This window comes from Nakaseomyces bracarensis (genome assembly GCF_045282275.1).
Source record: "Nakaseomyces bracarensis strain CBM3 chromosome Unknown Scaff9_0, whole genome shotgun sequence".
Classification (NCBI taxonomy): Eukaryota; Fungi; Ascomycota; class Saccharomycetes; order Saccharomycetales; family Saccharomycetaceae; genus Nakaseomyces; species Nakaseomyces bracarensis.
This window is the reverse complement of record NW_027263970.1, coordinates 47,292-67,124: the sequence shown is the minus strand read 5'-3', so window position 1 is coordinate 67,124 and position 19,833 is coordinate 47,292. Positions and strand designations below refer to the sequence as shown.

General features: G+C 37.3%; 11 protein-coding genes across 11 annotated transcripts; 7 read left to right on the top strand and 4 right to left on the bottom strand.

The window, feature by feature from the left end:
• Positions 1-995: 995 nt before the first annotated feature.
• RNJ42_02285 (uncharacterized protein) lies at positions 996-1,238 on the top strand (the record flags this gene model as incomplete). Its single annotated transcript, XM_071052450.1, has 1 exon — positions 996-1,238. The coding sequence occupies one exon, from the start codon at positions 996-998 to the stop codon at positions 1,236-1,238; it is 243 nt and encodes an 80-aa protein (XP_070906297.1).
• A 4,275-nt stretch (positions 1,239-5,513) lies between these two features.
• RNJ42_02284 (uncharacterized protein) lies at positions 5,514-5,717 on the bottom strand (the record flags this gene model as incomplete). The annotated part of the gene is made up of 1 exon (XM_071052449.1): positions 5,514-5,717. One exon carries the CDS (start codon positions 5,715-5,717, stop codon positions 5,514-5,516), a length of 204 nt encoding a protein of 67 aa, XP_070906296.1.
• Positions 5,718-5,893: 176 nt separating this feature from the next.
• On the top strand, positions 5,894-6,250 carry RNJ42_02283 (uncharacterized protein; the record flags this gene model as incomplete). Its single annotated transcript, XM_071052448.1, has 1 exon — positions 5,894-6,250. One exon carries the CDS (start codon positions 5,894-5,896, stop codon positions 6,248-6,250), a length of 357 nt encoding a protein of 118 aa, XP_070906295.1.
• Positions 6,251-7,986: 1,736 nt separating this feature from the next.
• Positions 7,987-9,774, top strand: FRS1 (phenylalanine--tRNA ligase subunit beta; the record flags this gene model as incomplete). The annotated part of the gene is made up of 1 exon (XM_071052447.1): positions 7,987-9,774. One exon carries the CDS (start codon positions 7,987-7,989, stop codon positions 9,772-9,774), a length of 1,788 nt encoding a protein of 595 aa, XP_070906294.1.
• Positions 9,775-10,814: 1,040 nt separating this feature from the next.
• RNJ42_02281 (uncharacterized protein) lies at positions 10,815-11,225 on the bottom strand (the record flags this gene model as incomplete). The annotated part of the gene is made up of 1 exon (XM_071052446.1): positions 10,815-11,225. The coding sequence occupies one exon, from the start codon at positions 11,223-11,225 to the stop codon at positions 10,815-10,817; it is 411 nt and encodes a 136-aa protein (XP_070906293.1).
• A 409-nt stretch (positions 11,226-11,634) lies between these two features.
• On the top strand, positions 11,635-12,567 carry BMT6 (25S rRNA (uracil2843-N3)-methyltransferase; the record flags this gene model as incomplete). Its single annotated transcript, XM_071052445.1, has 1 exon — positions 11,635-12,567. One exon carries the CDS (start codon positions 11,635-11,637, stop codon positions 12,565-12,567), a length of 933 nt encoding a protein of 310 aa, XP_070906292.1.
• A 469-nt stretch (positions 12,568-13,036) lies between these two features.
• Positions 13,037-13,831, top strand: PER33 (Per33p; the record flags this gene model as incomplete). The annotated part of the gene is made up of 1 exon (XM_071052444.1): positions 13,037-13,831. One exon carries the CDS (start codon positions 13,037-13,039, stop codon positions 13,829-13,831), a length of 795 nt encoding a protein of 264 aa, XP_070906291.1.
• A 143-nt stretch (positions 13,832-13,974) lies between these two features.
• On the bottom strand, positions 13,975-14,508 carry SND2 (Snd2p; the record flags this gene model as incomplete). The annotated part of the gene is made up of 1 exon (XM_071052443.1): positions 13,975-14,508. The coding sequence occupies one exon, from the start codon at positions 14,506-14,508 to the stop codon at positions 13,975-13,977; it is 534 nt and encodes a 177-aa protein (XP_070906290.1).
• A 315-nt stretch (positions 14,509-14,823) lies between these two features.
• SPC3 (signal peptidase complex subunit SPC3) lies at positions 14,824-15,489 on the top strand (the record flags this gene model as incomplete). The annotated part of the gene is made up of 1 exon (XM_071052442.1): positions 14,824-15,489. The coding sequence occupies one exon, from the start codon at positions 14,824-14,826 to the stop codon at positions 15,487-15,489; it is 666 nt and encodes a 221-aa protein (XP_070906289.1).
• A 426-nt stretch (positions 15,490-15,915) lies between these two features.
• PET309 (Pet309p) lies at positions 15,916-18,822 on the bottom strand (the record flags this gene model as incomplete). Its single annotated transcript, XM_071052441.1, has 1 exon — positions 15,916-18,822. One exon carries the CDS (start codon positions 18,820-18,822, stop codon positions 15,916-15,918), a length of 2,907 nt encoding a protein of 968 aa, XP_070906288.1.
• Positions 18,823-19,320: 498 nt separating this feature from the next.
• On the top strand, positions 19,321-19,764 carry FYV7 (Fyv7p; the record flags this gene model as incomplete). The annotated part of the gene is made up of 1 exon (XM_071052440.1): positions 19,321-19,764. The coding sequence occupies one exon, from the start codon at positions 19,321-19,323 to the stop codon at positions 19,762-19,764; it is 444 nt and encodes a 147-aa protein (XP_070906287.1).
• Positions 19,765-19,833: the final 69 nt, after the last annotated feature.

Genomic DNA, 19,833 nt, shown 5'->3' with positions numbered 1-19,833 from the left:
GATATTCCCCGTTTAACTGATTCTGGTAGAGAAGTTATTTGTTATTAATAACCAGACACCTGACCAATACAAAGAAATTTGAAGTTGCAGTAAATATTTTAAAAAATATTGCTTCTACCTCGGAATTCAAAACATAACTATAATACAACTGGTTCAAGTAATTAACTTCAATCCAATATTTACTACGGAGAATGATGTTTTCAGTTCTAGTAGGTGTTGACTCTATCTGCAGTTAGGCATCGGTGCAAGAAGGAAAAATCAAGAAAGGTGTTTTTGTAACAGTCCATGCTACATCGATGATGAATAAATACATGCAGCCGATCACCGCTCCAATTGTATTGTTGAAAGAAAACCAAAAAATTAAACATTGCGTGACTTGAGTAGTAACATATTTAACACATCGCTGATTAATATTGAAAGATTTACACTCATTCTCGAAATTGATAGTGGAATACAATCACGACCACTGGCTAACTTACTCGTTACCTTACAAATCTACCAATACGGAATTGATTTCAAAATATATTCTCTACGGAAGCGAGAACAGGGGTCGTACTATGACCCTATGCTATACCGTAATTACTACATACTCACAGGCAACTGGATCAAGTGCCGCTATCACTAGCGATAACGCCACCGAGGCTGATATGGTGTTGTTCTTACCAATCATCAGATTATATGACAAGATGTAGATTTGTACAATTCATTACACAAGCCGTGATAGCAATATCTAAAGTCAGCAACATGCCACAACAGCCACTGTGATTAAGGGTGTGGAAGTTGCTATAACTCTTCTAATATTATACTGCCAAATTGCTGTCAGTGATTGTGAGACGCATACTGTTAATTCAGTACTCCCCTTAATATTTGAAGTTATTAAGCGCTAAGTCTGTTACTTCTGAACTGAACTACTTAATATACTTCCTCAAAATATTTTATTATGATTCTTATTTTTGGTTTTGACCCTACAAGTAGTAACCGTGGTATTGCCTAAAATGCATACTATAGTTCTAGTTTTGACCCTACAAGTAGTAACCGTGGTATTGCCTAAAATACATACTATAGTTCTAGTTTCGACAATCTTTATGATACATTCAAGATACACATGTGAGTTTTCAAAATCATATCCTTGGACCCCACAAATTGCTGCCACTATTAATAGTGTCCATTATCATCTTGATGGTGATACGATATCCATCCTCGTTTGCATACTGCTGCCATTTTTTGACTTCAAATGATGTAATTCAAGCTTGTACCTGTAATTCATGAATTATATAATTGAAGGCATACCCTATGCATAACTGACACTTCACTGGATTAAAGTTTCTTGGCCCACTTTATAAAATTTACCAGTATTTAGATATGTAAATTTACCATATTTACCAAAATCATCTTTTATTTATGCAAAATAGGATTCCAAACGAAATCATTAAACAGCACACAAAAAATAAGAACAAAAAAGAACTAATCATTTTAATTCTAGTAGATATGCTAATTTAAGGCATCATCCATTTAAGTGCACACAATATTACTACTGTGCTTAATATTAATTATCTGTCTTATGTCTACAACAGCGAAATTGTATTTGAAAGAGGGCCAAATTAATTGAATGTCATGTCCCTGGCTAAGCATGATTCGATAGGTAACATACATATCGATCAGTCATCTTAACCAGGTTAATTATGGTTCCAGCTAGTATAGGTTTCACAATCCATGATTGTATTATGTATTTCGCAGAATGCTCTGTATATAGGCACTATGCATCACATCTTAATCGTGTTGCCTTAGGTGACCTATTTTGTATATCTGTTTATTATTCAAGGATCTACTGCTCAAAGAATTGGAAGGGCAATATAATTGTAATGAAAGGTAAACAGAGAAACTATCATCAACACTTGCCTATACCTTTCCTGCTCCCATGTTTTGGCAAAAATGGTAGGGTCGTATCTACAATATTTTGTTTTAATAATATTTGTTATATTATGTGTTTTTATTTTACTATTAAAATTTATTTATTTCAAAGTTATCAATAATTCAATGATATGAGCTTCTTTTGAACCGTTAATATTACCGCGATGGTGAATGTATGAACAGAAACAATGAGAATTGATTTATGAAAGGCAAAATCGGTGGTACGATGAAATTAATAGTACTAATAGATTGTTAACCTTTTTGTTGATGTTTCAGAGGACCTTCTAAATAAAGTATAATATCTAGAGAGTAAATATATTTGTATTTGTTAAAGTTTAATTTAAATTAATTAAAATAAAACTAATGATACGTAATCTTATATGCTGAAGGCAAATCGATCTTCCTAATTAAATTAATAACAAGATCATTATTTCTAGATTTATTTCCTAATTGGGCTCAGAAAATCAAACAACTTTGTACAAAACAAATGTCTTAGAGGAATCCTTCTACACAGTCTGGAAGCCAATATTAGAATGTATTTTATATTGAAAGTACTACTCTTATTCCCTAGCTTATAGAAATGCACTACAACTCCCTGTACTGTTAATAGAAAACCAGGCCTCCGTGAAATCTCGTATGAGTTGCTATATTTAGAAAAGATAACTTAGTAAATAAAAACTTACCTAAAAGAAGATATGTCATAGTTCTGTAAGCATTGTTTGTCTTAATAGTACTTCCAAAGTATTAAATATTCGCAGAAGGAGATCAATTACTAACAAATAGCTTAACTAGCCCCAAACTAAGCTACTATATTACTAATATAACAATTTACGAAATTGGTCCTTTTTCGGAAGTTATATTTACCATCTTAGGGGAAATTTATTAACGCCGTAGTTGAAATAAGAACCCGAGTAAAATCTCCGTTGAAGAAGAAGACAAAAGCAGCCAAAATACAGCTTTTTCTTTTTCTCTGATAGAAATAAGGAAGAGACTATATCCTTCTTATCTTCTATGTATCTATGAAAATGATAACTTTTATATACCTAGGGAAATCTCTAAGATGCTTAGAAGGCATTGCAATATTGCATCATTTTAATTAACGTAATGGTTCAAAACAAAGACCCTTTCTGAAAAGGGAAACAAGGATTTTTGGGCAATTGTATTTGTTGTTTTGGCACTGGCTCTTCTATATAGCAGAGATCTTTATCTCTCTCTAAAACAGCTCCCTATAAAAAAAGATACCAAAAATAGATTAATAAAAAGATGAAGATGACACAAATAGCGAGGTACTATAATACTCTGACAATATAACGCAAAAATGTTCTAAATGCAATGACAACACCTTCTATATTAGAATATCAATTTCATTGATCTCCAAGAAATACCTCTCTAGGTCCCCGAAGTAGAGCTGAATAGATCACATAAGATATCAAAAATATTTCCTATTGTTAATTTCATCTATTTTAATAACTAGTTTCCAGATACTTTTTTATGTTAGTATTCTATGCAGTATCCCCGTATTTTAATTACCAAGCAACGCATTTATTTATTTTTGTATTAAGATTATAGTAGTAACATATGTAATTGTTTATAGTTTTTTTGGTAGCCTTGTCGTTGATACTATTTGTTAAGTTTTCCCGCAACAATAATGGAACCGTTATGGACACTTTAGAAAAAGAAGCAATGAGATATAACAAATAAAAGTAAGGAGCAATGAAACTCAATACATGAGACTGTACTTATGAAGATTAGTGCACTGCAGTGTAATTCAATTTAATCAAGTCTCTTTTCAACTCTATAGTTAACTTCTCAAAGTAAACGTTTTTATATTTGATGCATATTTTTTTGGATTTTAGCCTCTAGAGAATCGTTAATATATATTAAGGAAACTAATGAGAGGGAGCTGATAAACATTATATAGATGCTGCCTATACTAACAGCACTCTCCAGCTGTTTTCATAGATATCACGTGCAGTTGTAGCAGACCTGTAATACAATCTGTACCAAAAGTTGACAGAACTGGCCCATTGTATTGCCTCTAGCATTTAAAATATTTCATCAGGTTTAGTCTCATTTCAGTATATAAATCAATATTTGATACTGTTTATATTTAGAGTAGCGATATATATATATACTTGTATCATTTGTAGCTTTATGCACGTGCTATACTCGTATGTATGGCTAGTACATCAATGTACGAAAATTTAATGTTTAGTTAGTGAAAAGAAGGAAATCTAATCACACCGAGATGAAGTGCAATTGAACGTTTAGTATAAGGTCAATATAATTTCATTTTCTTTCTTCTTTTCTATCGAGGGACCTATCCAGAAGCAGTTACTGCCATAAACATATGACATCACTCTCCAGCTAACTGTGTAGTATTTCTTAGCTGGAATGATGGTAAGGTTATTACCAACACTTTTATTGGGCTTGCTCAGCATCGTAAGTGCACAAGATTTATCAGCTCAATATCACTGACCCCTCCTTTGTGTACAATGGCAACATTGACTATGAGACAAAACGAGGTTCTTGGTGGGAGTTGAATTTATCCCCAGGACAAGATAGCGTTGAATTTAATGGCGATATACATTTGTTTGTTTTTGAATTAATCTCCACAACAGATGCTTCCGATTTTGGACTTCACATATCATGGTGGTTCTATAAGTCTAATGGAGGGTATACAGATTCAACATGCTCACGGCTCAGCTCCTCTTAGAGCAGTCCTCACTGGGGACAACTATATTATCGATGTCGATGAACCTTCAACTACAACAAGGCTCATTTAATGGAGAGAACACAATGTATATTGAATTCGTCAACTACACTTTCCCCTCGAATTTCTTCTGGTACGTCAACGGTACTGTGCGTTGTAATAGTTTTAATACGGATGTGATAAGTGTGCTTAAGGTTAATGTCATAATTGACGGAGATTTTTACGCATCTGAAATTGATCTTCAAGACGGTATTATTTGGCTAGACGGTAAATTCATAGGCGGGCACGTAGAGACAATGAGGTTGCTTTTGGCCGAACCTGGGACTAGTTTTTTCGTGATTAATGATACCGTTTACAGTGAATATCCTAAATTACGTCCAATAAGACCCCTAAACAGTAACTTGCATTTTGCATTTGCTACAAAGGTTACATCTATTAGTTATGGGGGTAGTTATGTTGTGGATGAGAATTTCTTGTGTATGATGACTGGATAGTTGAGACTGAAACTGGTAATTTTACCATTACCTATTATAGTGGTTAGAATATAATTAAGGAGAACTTTGTTGTAAAGGATATAACATTGAACAAAAATGGAACTGACTACGTTGTGCACACTATATATTATCAATATGCTGTGCCACCACCTATCACAACCACAGTAACTAAGGACAGTACTGTTGAGGAGGACTCGGTCTCATATTTCTTGACAACTATAGCCGGTTCTACGTGTTCCAGTATTTATACCTTGACTGCCTATGAGACTTACTCTCAACCAGCCGAGTCTACTGCTGTGATCACCAAGGACAGCACCACCGAGACAGACGTCGTATCATACTTCCCAACTGTGGGATCTGATGGTAAGACACACACTGGTACTACTACGTACACATTAAGTGACAACACCAACTCGATGTCTGAGTCTGTCACCCCATTGCCAGCTACCACGATTCTGGAAACTGAAATTATCTCTGACAATCAAACTATTCACGAAGTTGTTATTGCATCCGGATACACCGACGGTGAAGGTAATATTGCAAACACTACCTGGAGTTGACGATGGATATGGTTGATGCCGACCCTGTGTACACATCATCAAGCATGATGCTATTTGCCAACAGTTCTATCACATCTGGTGCTGATGCATACACCCAGCCACCTGAAACCACCACCACTGTAACTATTAATGACACTACTGAGACTATTGTGATCACGTATTGTCCAATAGTTGGATCTGACGGTAAGATACACACTAGCACAAGTAAATCGATTATGTGTAATAGTGATATGTACACTGGAAGCTCCGTGTCTACGTTGAGTAATGGGGTTCAACCAACTACTGTCATGACGACTTCTGCTTCTAACACTGGATCAGGATCACCAGGATCATCAGGATCTTCCGGCGCTGGTTCTTCTGGAGCCTATTCTCATCCTAGGTCCAATGCAGGTTCCAATGCAGGTTCCAATGCAGGTTCCCATGCTTCAAATGCAGGTTCTTCTGGAGTCCACTCTGGTGCTTCTAGTTCTGGAATTGCTCTTCAATCCACTTGTCAACACGCTACTGTGAATATATTCAATATAAAGCTAGTGGGTCTTCTACAATCAATAATGTATTGTTTGCAGCCATGATGATACTACTTCAATTAATCTGATTGGGTTTAAGAATCCTCATATGATGTGGTTCTTAGGACCTGTTTTTTCCGTTCGTTTCATATCTTACATTTTATTTCACATCATTTCAATAAAATTACTATAAGGAATAATATAATAATATACCCTCTTTTAAGAAAGGACTCTCAATAAAAGCACACAAATGAAGGATAGAGATACATAATCAATGGACTAATGAATAAGTTTATTACTAGTTTGAACGCAGACCATCAAGAGCCTTCTATAGTAACTTATGATATAGAATAGATATCCGGAGTTCTTTTAGATCCTACCTGGTCCAATAAATAAGTTATTATTTGAGCTGTATAATATTCCTAGAGGTAGCTTAACTTAGTATTTGCAAATTCAGTTAGACGACATAGTGCTCTACCCAATGATTAGGAAGCTAAGTCATACAACAAGTACATACTAATGATAGATTGAAGCTCAAGGTATCAATCAACTGGAGGAAATGGCATCATTGGTGAAAATAAATTTAATAGGATACCTATAATAAAATATATATTTATTTATTTATTTATAATATTATAATAATAATATATAAATGATGTTACTTTTTTGAGTCAAAGCGTATGCGATGCTGTATTGATGGTCCATTACTTACCTTATAATGCAGTACTGATCTCTTCAGTAGTTATTAATATTCAGTCTACATTTTCAGAGTCCTACTACATCTGTGAAAGTCAAAATGACACACGAAGTAGTTAATATTCTTATCTAAGGTATAACCAAGTCTAGATATAGTTAACCATACATATATATTGCCATATTGGATTCTTACGATATAAGAGCGGTGATATCACAAGTTGTTTAAGACTAATCGAACCATCTAGAAGCTAGTTGCTGCCGAAGTTTCCCTCAGGATAGCAGAAGCGCGTATCAGTTTTATAGAGTAAAGCGAATGATTAGAGGTACCGGGGTTGAAATGACCTTGACCTATTCTCAAACTTTAAATATGTAAGAAGTCGTGTTGCTTCATTGAAACTAACAGTTATAGTGCATGATATTATTAAGCATGTTGCTTAGCTACACAAATTAATAAACATGAGCTCTTCGAGAGTATTTTAACAAGAAATCAGGCTCCTCCAGTCTTTTTCTTTTAAAATGTATATCACATCTTATATTTAGTGAGAGATAAACTGCAACGTATACTTGCTGGCAGTTGAACTCTCCAAATCTTATATCACAATGCGAGGGTTCGTGAAATTATTCTACTAATTTCCAAGGTTTTAAACAGGACCAAAACATAACGCAGTTCAAGGACAGATGAAGTTAGTGACAACTGCAGAAAGTTTGTATAAGTTTTGGATTAAGTCTGAAGAGAAGTTTTGACGGATTTTCGCTACTGGACATAATGAACCTTCCAATTGGTCTATTTAAATACAAGAAGTCACCAGAAAACCACAGAAAATGACTCATTGGCCGTCAATAACATCGAGCTGGCTTAATTGGAGCAATCGTAGGTATCTGAGTAACATGCATTGGTGCCATTTATACATCAACTACTTTATTAGTTAATATTCAAATTTCAATTGCTCATCGCGAATTTTGAAAAATTTTTTTTCAGCGACCAAAAGGGCCTTGACGAAAATTTATATAAAGACACAACCAAGAGATTGCCCATAATAAGCTTTTCATGATCCCATAAAGGAGCTCGAAAAGGGAGATATAGCGTAAATAACTAGTACTACGAAATGCCTACCGTGTCTGTTAAGAAGCAGCAGTTGTTTGAGCTGTTGGGAAAGGAGTATACTAATGACGAATTTGACGAGTTATGTTTTGAGTTTGGTATTGAGTTGGATGAGGACACCACTGAGGAGGCCTTGAAGACTGGGGAGGAGCCTGAGTATAAGCTGGACATTGGTGCTAACCGTTACGATTTGCTGTGCATTGAGGGTATTGCACAATCGCTGAATGAGTACTTGGGAAGGAGCGAGACGCCGAAGTACAAGCTTACCGCCCCAACTACGCAGCTGCACATTGAGTCCAGTACCGAACAAGTTAGACCATATGCTACCGCTGCTATTTTGAGAGGTTTCACCTTTACCGAGGAGAACTATGCCTCTTTCATCGCGCTACAGGACAAGTTGCACTCGAATATTTGCAGAAACAGATCGCTGGTTGCCATTGGTACCCACAACTTGGACACTATCCAGGGTCCATTCTACTACAAGGGTCTATCTCCACGTGATATCAAGTTTGTACCATTAAACCAGTCTAAGGAGTTCAATGGTGAGGAATTGATCGAGTTCTACAAGACACCAGAACAAAAGAACAACATCGGTAGATTCGTCCACATCATCGAGGACTCCCCTGTCTACCCAGTTATCCTTGACTCTAACAATGTGGTCTGTTCATTGCCACCTCTGATCAACTCTGAGCACTCTAAGATCGGCTTGGACACAAAGAACATCTTTATCGAAATCACCGCAACCGACAAGACTAAGGCTGAGATCGTGCTAAACCAGATGGTTGCAATGTTCTCTCGTTACTGTGACGAGCCATTCACCGTCGAACCAGTTGAAATCGTCTCCAAGCACAATGGTGAGTCTCGTATGGCTCCAAATTTCTCCGCCAGAAACATGGATGTTTCAATCCCATACATTAACTCCGCTCTTGGTCTACAACAATCTCCAGAAGAGATCATCAAATGTATAAAGAAGATGTCCCTAGACGGTGCTGTCTCCCAGGGCAAGGACGACTCTCTAACAGTCACTATCCCAATAACGAGACCAGACGTTCTACATCCATGTGATATAATGGAAGATGCCGCCATCGGTTACGGTTACAACAACTTACCAAAGGGTGAAAAGCTGTCTAACGCAAACTTCATCGCTTCAGCATTGCCAATTAACAAAATCTCGGATATCTTCCGTATTGCGTCCTCCCAAGCTTCTTGGTTAGAGGTTCTACCACTAACTTTGTGTTCCCATGACGAGAACTTCAAATTCCTAAGAATGGAAGACGACGGTAAGCAAGTTGTCAAGCTAGAAAATCCAAAGACCTTAGAATACCAAGTTGTCAGAACTACCTTGCTACCAGGTATCCTAAAAACAGTCAAGGAAAACAGAAAACACTCTCTACCTATTAAGGTCTTTGAGACCGGTGATGTCGTCTTCAAGAACGAAGCTCTAGAAAGAAAATCATACAACGAACGCCACTGGGGTGCTATCTACGTGGGTAAGAACTCAGGTTTCGAAACTATCCAAGGTTTGCTAGGTAAGATCATGCAAACTTTCCGTACACAATGGGTTGCCGATTACGGTAAGGCTTCCACTGGTAGAGGCTACTGGATTGAACAAGACGACTCTTTAGCTACCTACTTCCCAGGCAGAGGTGCCAAGATCATGTTCCGTACCAAGGAAGGTGAACAACCAAAGAAGATTGGTCACTTGGGTGTTCTTCACCCAGAAGTTATGACCAACTTCGAAGTTCCTTACGCTGCATCTTACGTTGAATTAAACGCCGAAGTTTTCTTGTAATCATCGAAACAAAAAAAAATTAATACTAAACCAAAAAACAAACGCCGCCAACATGACCTTAGATACAAACTAGATAAACTATATATGTGTTAAATACAAAAATCAAAATAAATCATGATATAGACACCGTTCCAAGTATAGGCCCACAGTTCGAGAAATAAAGGAGAATGACCAGTCTCTCAGTGATGTGTTAAATAAGGTAGAACAAGTTAACATTTCAATAAAAAAGTGTATGATACAGTCCACAAAGTAATTCATGAAGCACAAATAGTCAAACACATAGTTTGGGCTATGTTCATATTTAAAATTAAAGATCATTAGTTGTGACTGCTTAATACATCCGAACACCACAACAGTGTAAAAAGCGAGTTATCATTTTTTATTTTGAAGAAATCCCGAATTAGGTAAATATTAGAGAGTCGCACAAAATGGCCGCTGAAAAAAAAAGTTTCAGCAAGGCGCACATCGCTTCGAGCTGAGTATATAAAGAAGAACTACATCACAGGCTTAAAACAATAATCATTTATTTTTCTTCAGTATACGGTAAAAAGATCCATCCAACAAATCATTAAATTAAGTAACAATGGCTCCAAACGTATGTCTAGTATAACGGCTTTATGCCTAGGACTAGATAGAGGGAGGAAAAAGGAAATAATCAAGATTGTGGGGTTTTCATGAAACTGCTTTTAATAATTTCAATAAGACAACGAACAAACTTGTGGTTATAATTTTAAACAAAATTCATCAGTATCGAGGTTTTAATTAACTCATCGATCGTTAAAGTACACACCGGGTGTCTTTAATAATTCAATCGGGAATAACTAAAGAATGAAAATATCTTATAATTCGGAATGAGATATATATTAACGCATTTTTTTTGCTGTATTTTGAAAATTCACTCTGATATGTGATTGTTAATAGCAGTAGAAAGTGCCGTAATTTTGGTTTTTTGATAACTTTTTTTTCTTTCTATTTGAGAAAAGGTTTTTATTCAAAAATACAAAATGTTAACATTGAATTCTTTACTAACAATAATTTTTTTAAACTAATATAACTTTGATATTAGTATAAAATGTTTTATACAGACCGCTAGAAAGCAAAAGGTCACCAACACCTTTACCGTCGATGTCTCTGCTCCAACTGAAAACGGTGTCTTCGACCCAGCTTCTTACGCTAAGTACTTGATCGACCACATCAAGGTTGAAGGTGTTGTCGGTAACTTGGGTAACGCTATCACCGTCGAAGAAGATGGTTCCGTTGTTACCGTTGTTTCCACCACCAAGTTCTCTGGTAAGTACTTGAAGTACTTGACCAAGAAGTACTTGAAGAAGAACCAATTGAGAGACTGGATCAGATTCGTCTCCACCAAGAAGAACTCTTACAGATTGGCTTTCTACCAAGTCACTCCAGAAGAGGATGAAGAAGACGAAGAATAAATTAATTAGACACATACCCAAGTTTTTCCCAAAATTTTTGTAAACTCTATATTAATTTAATTTCTCTGCATTCATTTCTTTTTAATAAAAAGAATGACTTCATACTATTTCTTTCTTTTTGGCATATATATTCAGGCATATAAAGTAATTTAAAATAAAAATATTTAACATTATCAAGTTTCTAATTTGTAGCCATAGGAAAATAAATATATTGAATCATGGATCAATTCCAAAAAAGTAAAACAGTTTAGTTGTATTTGTCCTGGTGATGCAATGGGAAAATTTTCTTGCTAAGCTCATCGCATCCTTCTTTATGGCCCAAATTCTGCTTTAATAGGATTTTCTTGTTAGCTACAAAACAACAAATATAAACTATTTGCTAGCTTACTATATTTTAATATAGTAACCAGAACCACCACAACAGATGTCAAAACAAATACCGTACTATAAGGAAGGAGCTGCGCTTCCTCCACAAGAAGTCCTAGACTTGTATGCTAATACATTTGGTGATGAGCTTTTACCGTCCAATGAGGAGAACTTAAAGGCTCAAGTTCAGGTTGTTAAGGGTTTATTATACCACAGGAACTATCTTGGAGCATTTGACAACGTTGTAAATCGTGCTGCCTATGTTTGTAGGTGGTCTCCATCCAGATCACTGTGCTATTCTTCACTCTTGACCTACTTGGAACCTGTTTTGGAGACGCTAACCACTGGGGACTCCAACATCCTATGTATTGGTGGTGGTGCTGGTGGTGAATTGGTGAGTTATGCAAACATTTTCACAATGTGCAACGTCTCTAACCCAAATTTCAACGGTACAATGACTGTGGACATTATCGACATCGCTAATTGGGACGACATAATTAACAGACTGAGGTCTACCATATCAACCAAATGGCTCTACCAGGACGACCGTAATGAGAGATTCGTGGTGAACTTCCAGAATAGAGATGCGCTGGCATTTGATGACTACAAGAGGCTGGGTGAGCTAGACCTGATTACCATCATGTTTACAGCCAACGAACTGTTCACCGAGCAAAGGACTGCCACTATGCATTTCCTACAAAAACTAAACGAACATTGTAAGCCAGGTTGTAAGCTCCTGATAGTCGAAAGTGCCGGAAGCTACTCCCATATAACACTGACCAGCGGGAAGAAATTCCCAATACAGTTCTTGTTAGACACTGTCCTCACAGGTACCTCAGGAAAACAGGCACCAAAGAAACACCAAGTCGAGAGCTCATGGGAACTGTTGGCCAACGATGACAGTACATGGTATAGAAACGACACCGAGGCAATGTACGCCATGAAACTAGAGAACATGCGCTTCTTCTACAGATTGTACCAGCATAAGTAGAGCTCAGGCGAGTTTACCTACATACATAATAAGACTCTTACGGCATTATTACAATAGCATTAATTTTTATTATTCTGTCATTTCATTTAATATATATACTATCACAAGCTACACTACCACTGATATTCAACTTGTAAATGCAACTATTGCTTGCAAATGCAACTATTGCTTTTATTACTTCTCGAGAGGTCATCGCTCACTATTTCCGAAAAGGGAAAATTCTCGAATTTTTGCTTGCTGTCAAATTTGAACAATAGCTAATTAAATAGAAAGCCACATGAAGAGAGGCAAAGCTGGTAAAGAGTTATAAAACTGCTACTGAGCTATTATAAAGGTACCTAACTCCTAGCATATCAACTTCTTGCAAAAACAAACTTTCTTAGAGTGGTTCCTACTGACAGCAAAAGTTTTTTATTTATATTTTGATCTGGGCATAAAAGAATAACATACTGGAATCAAGAACTAAAAAATGGTACGCGAGAGACCTGTGGCTCCGTTTATGACGGTCATGCAATCTAGAATTAAACAACCTCAATTTTTCTGGTTTTTGGGTCATTTCATGGTGTTATACCATGGTTTGAAGATACATATGCGGCTATTCGGGTTTGGAAATGCAGAGTACCACTATAGATGGTCTCTTGTATACCTGTCTATCACATATGGGATTGTGTTATACCAGTTCGTTAAAGGTGGTCAACTTGGTTTCCAACTCTCGACTATACGAAAGAGGTTACATGAGCTCGACACCCTACAATACTTCGTTTTATTAATGTCGCTATACTTCCTGTCCTTTGGTGGTTTCATTGATCTAAACATATTGAACTCATTACATATTTATTCATTCTTCCATTGCATTAACTATTTTAAGGACAACTTGCTGCCATTCATATCTGTGATCCCATTAGGCACTAGAACTGCTCTTACCAGAAATATCACTTCATTCATCGAGAGTAGCAACAGACTATGCCTGAAAGTTGCCCACGACTTCGAGATGTGCTGCGTCTTGAGTCTAAGTGTACGGGCATTGTACTATGCCGTGGCTATGATGACAGCAGACACTAAGTGTCGTTTCATCGGCGCCCTAATATACGTGTGGTTCTTCAAACTCAGATACATTCAAAATCAACAGCTAAGAAGCGATGTAGACTCCAAAGTTGTCATGGTAGAGAGCTCACCATACTTAAGGATGTACCCATCTGTTCAACAACTTTGGTACCGAACTAAAACCGTATATCTGGCTGTCCTGACCAAATTACCTGCATAAAAACCTCCCTTCGCACCCTATACATATTTATTTAGCATTTACATTGTCTTTACCACTTCAGAAATATATCATTTTATCTATGTGTTTCAAATTGTCGTAAGGAACCTATTTATACATACATTATAGTATATAAGCATATTTTTCTATCTGTACTTGTATTTGACCTGGTCGTCGCCACGTTTCTCTCTCTTCAACTGTCTCTTGGACTTCTGGGCCTGGGTCTGTTCCTGGGACTGGGTGTCCTGGCCAGCTGGAGTTGCAGCAGATGGGAAGAACTGCTGCTTCAAGGAGTACAACTTATAACCCACGTACACAGGGCACAGCAGCATCAAGTACCACCACTTGTTCGTGTCGAAAAGGATACGTCCAACATTGGCAATCACACTCAAGTAGATCAGATCAAACATGTACTCAGTCATCCCTCCAGCTTGGCCAAGGTCCATCCCTTCCCTCACGACACGTCCTTGTCCGTCGTACTGTGGCCTACCGGTCTTCTCCAACACATAGAGACTCACCACAAGCGGCAAATTGAACACAACAAACTTAACATAACTCTTATTAGAACTCAACAGAGTCCTCAACAACGCAAGAACCAACACCGGTACCGTTACCTTGTACAACTGGCCCAGTGTCTGGCTGTTAGCAGCAGCCTGCTTCTTCGTAGCTTTCCCGGCCATTATTCCCCTTTGTAATATAAACTGAATATCGACTCAATTGACTGTTCCTGAGTCTCAATCAACCAAATACAGCCACCGGGATCATGGCCTAGTTCCCTCGTCCTTTATACCCACATTGGCCTCCCAACGGTCGCCCAGACGTTCAGCCCGGATTTGTCCGACGGTCTCCGACGGCGTTCCCGTCCAGGCGCAAACTGGGCCGTCTCGCTGTCCAGGGCTCTCGTCCCGTCTTATAAAAGCCCAAATGGGCAAGCAGACCTGCAAGAGGATCAACGATGGTAATGCAGTGACAACTGGATAATACGAATTAACATAATGTACTCGCTATCTAGGAGGTTTAACCTGGTGCTCAATTCTGGGTTTTTCTATGTGTCGGTTCTCGTTGTAGCTGTGACCATATTTTCCCAATTGCAATTGGTGAAGGACGGTGTGTTTGGGCTATCTGCTAGCATTGGGAACGTGCAGCCTTCGCTGAGTGTACGGACTAGCAGGTACTATGGGTCTGTGAAAGGCCAACCAAAGGAGAACATGAAGATCGAGTTCGATCTGGATGCCGATTTGACTCCGTTGTTCAATTGGAACACGAAACAGGTGTTTGTGTACTTGACTGCTAAGTACAACGGTACTGAGAAGGCCAAAGGACACACAGTGAACACAATTACACTCTGGGATCGTATCGTGAGGGACAGCGACCATGCCAAACTGCACTTGGAGCGTGCTAAGGGGAAATACTCTGTTTGGGATCTGGACGAACAGTTATCTCAAAAGGATCTAGAGTTTGAACTGCACTGGAACGTGCAACCATGGATAGGTATTATGACCTACGGTACTAACACAGGAAGCGCTGTTGTCCATGTTGAACCAAAGGCCAAGCCTACTCCTAAGAGCGATTCCAACCAGAACGACGCAACAGAATCACCAAAGCCAAAGAAGAAGAAGTTAAAGAAGGCTAGGAAACCTAAAACTAACTTCGAAGAATAAATAAATGTAGAACTAATTGTCTCTGCTTGTATTGATACAGATTAATAAAAACTCCCGATACATATTAAAATAGATATATTTGAAATATATATACTATGGAATATAATTACATGAATAATTATGAACAGGTGTTTTGCCCTGTACAGTTTTTGAAAAAATGCCACTGATGCATGTAATATTTATAATTTATAACCTTTTTTACAGAGTGTAATGTTTGCTTCAGTGATGAGCTATATCTTAAAACAATAATCTTATTGATTAGATTCCTTTATGCACAAAATATTTACAAGCAGTTTTAGTAGGTTCTAACCTATAATTGATCACAATTTCAAAATATAACATGGAAATAAAGTGTTTTGCCTTACAGTTTTCTCATAACCGCATATATGCCCCTTTTCTTTATGTGACACAATATATTTTAATTGTTTAGAAAATGGATGAGAGAACAACTCTTTTTGTATCTCTCAACTGGAAGAAGTATTCCTTATGTCTTTTTTCAATAAGGTCCCAGTTCTTGACATTTGTCCTGGACTTTAGTAAGTAGTTCTTCATAACATACGGATGTTCGTCAATATATTTTACAATTAGTTTTTCTTTTTCCTCTAAATCGAATCTATTCAAATATCTGTCTAAAGAGTCAAATATATTATTGTATGTTGACCACTTCAGATATATCATCGGCCTGAATTTCGTTTTATCCTTTCTTATCTGTTCTAGTAGCCACGAAGTCGATTTCGTATTGTACCTATATTCATTAACCGCTAAATGCCTTCGTTTATTGTACAGGTTGAAACCATGAATCAGTTTATCATTGGCCAACGATAAACCGAACTCAATTGTACGTGAGTCCAGGAATAGTTCCATAATAGCTGAATTCAAAAAAGAGTTTTCCACTATGAAATTATGGCTTTCGAGATATTTGATAAATTCTGGGACCTTTTCCACTTGGTTAGTAGCCACTAAATGTCTCAAACGATAAATGGCTAGACCATTAAAAAGAGATCTTAGTTTAATATTTTCTACTGTCCTTGATGGCTGGTTCTCCGCATATTCAATCCTATTAAGAAAATCCTCAAATATATCTTCAAATGCTTCCCATTGTTCACACTCACCATGAAAAACTAACTTAGCTTTCATAGTTATAAATTGATTGTCAAACCTGTTTTTATCTGGCGAATCTCCTTTGAAGAAGAGCTTATAATATACATCAAGTAACTGAATGGCTTTGGAGGTTAGTTTCTCACGCGACAGCGTCTTGAATACCCAATTGAAAACAGAAGGATGCAGCTTATTATATTTTATTGCTAGCGTACCGTTGGCGACGCTACTTAGAGTTTCTTCGAGCATAGCAACAAATTTGGGTACATTACCTCCATCACTTACATGAGCTCTGTAAGAGGCCTTAATTAAATAAAGTAGAATACGAGAATTTATTGGTATATTACACTCATTCATTTTCTTGTATAGCTCTACAATAGCATCATTATCTGCACGTTTATCATATGCATTCATTAGCCGTTCAAAGTGGGTCTCATTCACTACATGATTGGCATCCTCCAATAGTGAGAATAAGAGATTTTTACCACTATCAATGTCCTTTTTTATTTCAATGAAATAAAGGAGGAAATTTCTGAAAAAATGAGAATCTAGTTCCTTGCATTCTCGAGCAATGTCCTGAATTAACTGTTCAGCTTGTTTTTCTTTTTTTAGCTTAATATAACACAATAATAGCGAATTCATTACTGAAAGTTCTTCCCCTCTATGTCTATTTTTCATGTATTTGGTATAAATGTGGATTGCCTTTGGATATAATTTTGATTCGATGTAAACATTCATTAACGCTGAAATTGATCTAGCACTGGGCTCTATGTTGTAACTTGTCTTCATAATAGTGAACAATTCTTCAGCAATCGAATAATTAGTAAATCTGGAACATAATTGGATCAGAATCATGAAATGTTCCTCACTAATAATACCTTTATTTTCATTAGTCAATCTCCTTAGTAGTCTCAATGCACCATCAATATCACTTAGTTCTCTGTAAACTTTAAACATTAAAGTATACGTACCTGACGTAGGTTTACAGTTATAATGGTCAAACAGCTCAAAATGCTCGAAACAACCCCTATAATCACCGCTTCTATATTTTGCTTCTAGTATCGCCCTCAATACAGTAAAGTTTGGAAGAAGTCCTCTCCTTAATAATTGTTGATAAAGTTGGTCAACACTTTCAGATTCACCATGCATTGCTAGTGCTGCCATGACTAAACCATACTGGTCGGCATTTGGCAGTTTCCCAACACCAAATAAAGCATTAAATTGGCTTTGCAACGAAGCCCAGTCAGAAGTCTTACTAAATGCATTCAAAAGTAAATCAAATTGCTTCACATCTGACTGTGCCTCCGGATATTTTTGATGTATTTTAACAAGTTGCTTGTATCTATTTTCTTTAGTTAGCTTTTCCATAATTCTTGTAAGGTCATTAGAGTTAATCGGTAAGTCGTGGCTCACCTTGTAATTCCAGAGCACTTGTACAGTGACTCTTGTAGTCTTAATAGGTGATCCATCTTTATTTTGCTTTGGAGGCTTCGCAGGTAGGTGACCTACTGAAGGAATGTAATCCTTAGTTACTAGTGTCATAAGTGTTGAAATAAACTCCGAACATAACTCTGGTCCATGCTGTTCTCTAATAGGATTAAGAAATTGCCTGGCGGATGTTCCTATGGTACGCAATCGTGAAATAACCGAGACTAGTGTTGCCCGTAACTTCAAGTCCTTAGAAGTATCCGAGAAGTCCGCTCTACCCGTCAGTAGTTTCATCCAGTAAGGCCAACGTTTCATGCATTCTATCAAATATTGTTTAGAAGAGCCCTCATCAAGTGCACACAGTTCAGTACACACCGAACCAATCAGTATCCGAGTTAGATCAGGTGACGATAGAGCATTAGTGCTTATCAGTTCCGGTAAGATAGTATCTAGGGTGTCAAAGTCTTTCATTATTACAAGAGCTCTAAAAAACCATTTGGCCTCCTCAAGTGTCATTGGGCAGTGCATCAGCTCCTTATCCTTAGCACCTTCCTTCATATACGTTAACCCAACTTTCACAACTTCCGAAAAGGCACCCTTCCGCATCATCCACCGCATTATAAACCTCCTGTTTCCACCATTGATGCTGTGACTTCGTACTGCGTCCACCGCATGTTTCGAGACCGTTTCCAGCTCTTCTGCACTCAGACTCTCCTTCTGTAACAACAACTTGACGGCTTTATCCGCAAAATACCAACCACGCCGCACAGCAACACCCTTGGTGAGAACCGGCACTGGAACACTCATGTATTTATCGTTATAAATAATCCTGTACCCAATCTATAAGTATAAGGTCTCAGAAAGACATCCAAAATTTTCCTAATCAAGTTTTGATCTATAGCTTTTCCAAGTAAGGCCCTAAGCTCTCTTCCACCCAGTATATACAATTGGCACCGCTGATCACAGAGGACTTGTGTCTAACGTCTAACAAATGCTCCTTTGGTGCTCTATCGATGGTTTGCACATATAGAGCATCTATTGGTCCAGTAACTAATACAGCTTAATATAGCTCGAGGCCGAAAAAATGAAAAATTGCAAAAAACTGAAAAATTCCTGAAAATTTCAAAATTTTGCGATGAGCTTGCGAATTTGGGTATTACTTGCCATGATGTAGTATATTAATTATATTACTCTTCGATAAGTTGTATCGAGTTTTAAGGTTGTATTATTCATTATAGTGCACTGGGCATTGTATAGCGTTAGAGTGTGGCCAAAAAAAAGCAGCGATCAACAGGTAATAACAACATGGTTGGGAATAGAAACGGTAAGAAGTTTACTAAGGAGCATAAGGTGAAGGCTATTCAGCAGAACATCACTAGGAAGGCACGTCTTAAGAAGGAGTATTTCAAGGCGTTGAAAGAGGAAGGGTATAGTGTGCCTGAACAGCCGGAGTCGAGGCGAGAGGTGAATGTGAAGAAGCTGAAGCAGGACAAGAAGCTTGAAGGTAAGAAGAAGATAGATGAGAAGAAGGAGCTGAAGCGTTTGAGGAAGAAAGAGCAGCGTGAGAAGGCAGAGGCTCGTAGGAAGTACGAGGAAGATAAAGTTAAGTTGCTGAGGCAGAAGGAACAAGATAGAGAATCAAGAAAACGCAAGATGACGAAGAGAACTAAGTCAGGTCAGCCACTGATGGGGCCCAAGATAGAGGATCTATTATCGAAGATCAAAGGTGATAACACTTATACATCATAGACTCGTTTTTATTTTTATTCTATTGTACAATATTTTAACCATTTATTTTTAGTTGATACTTTTCGTTTA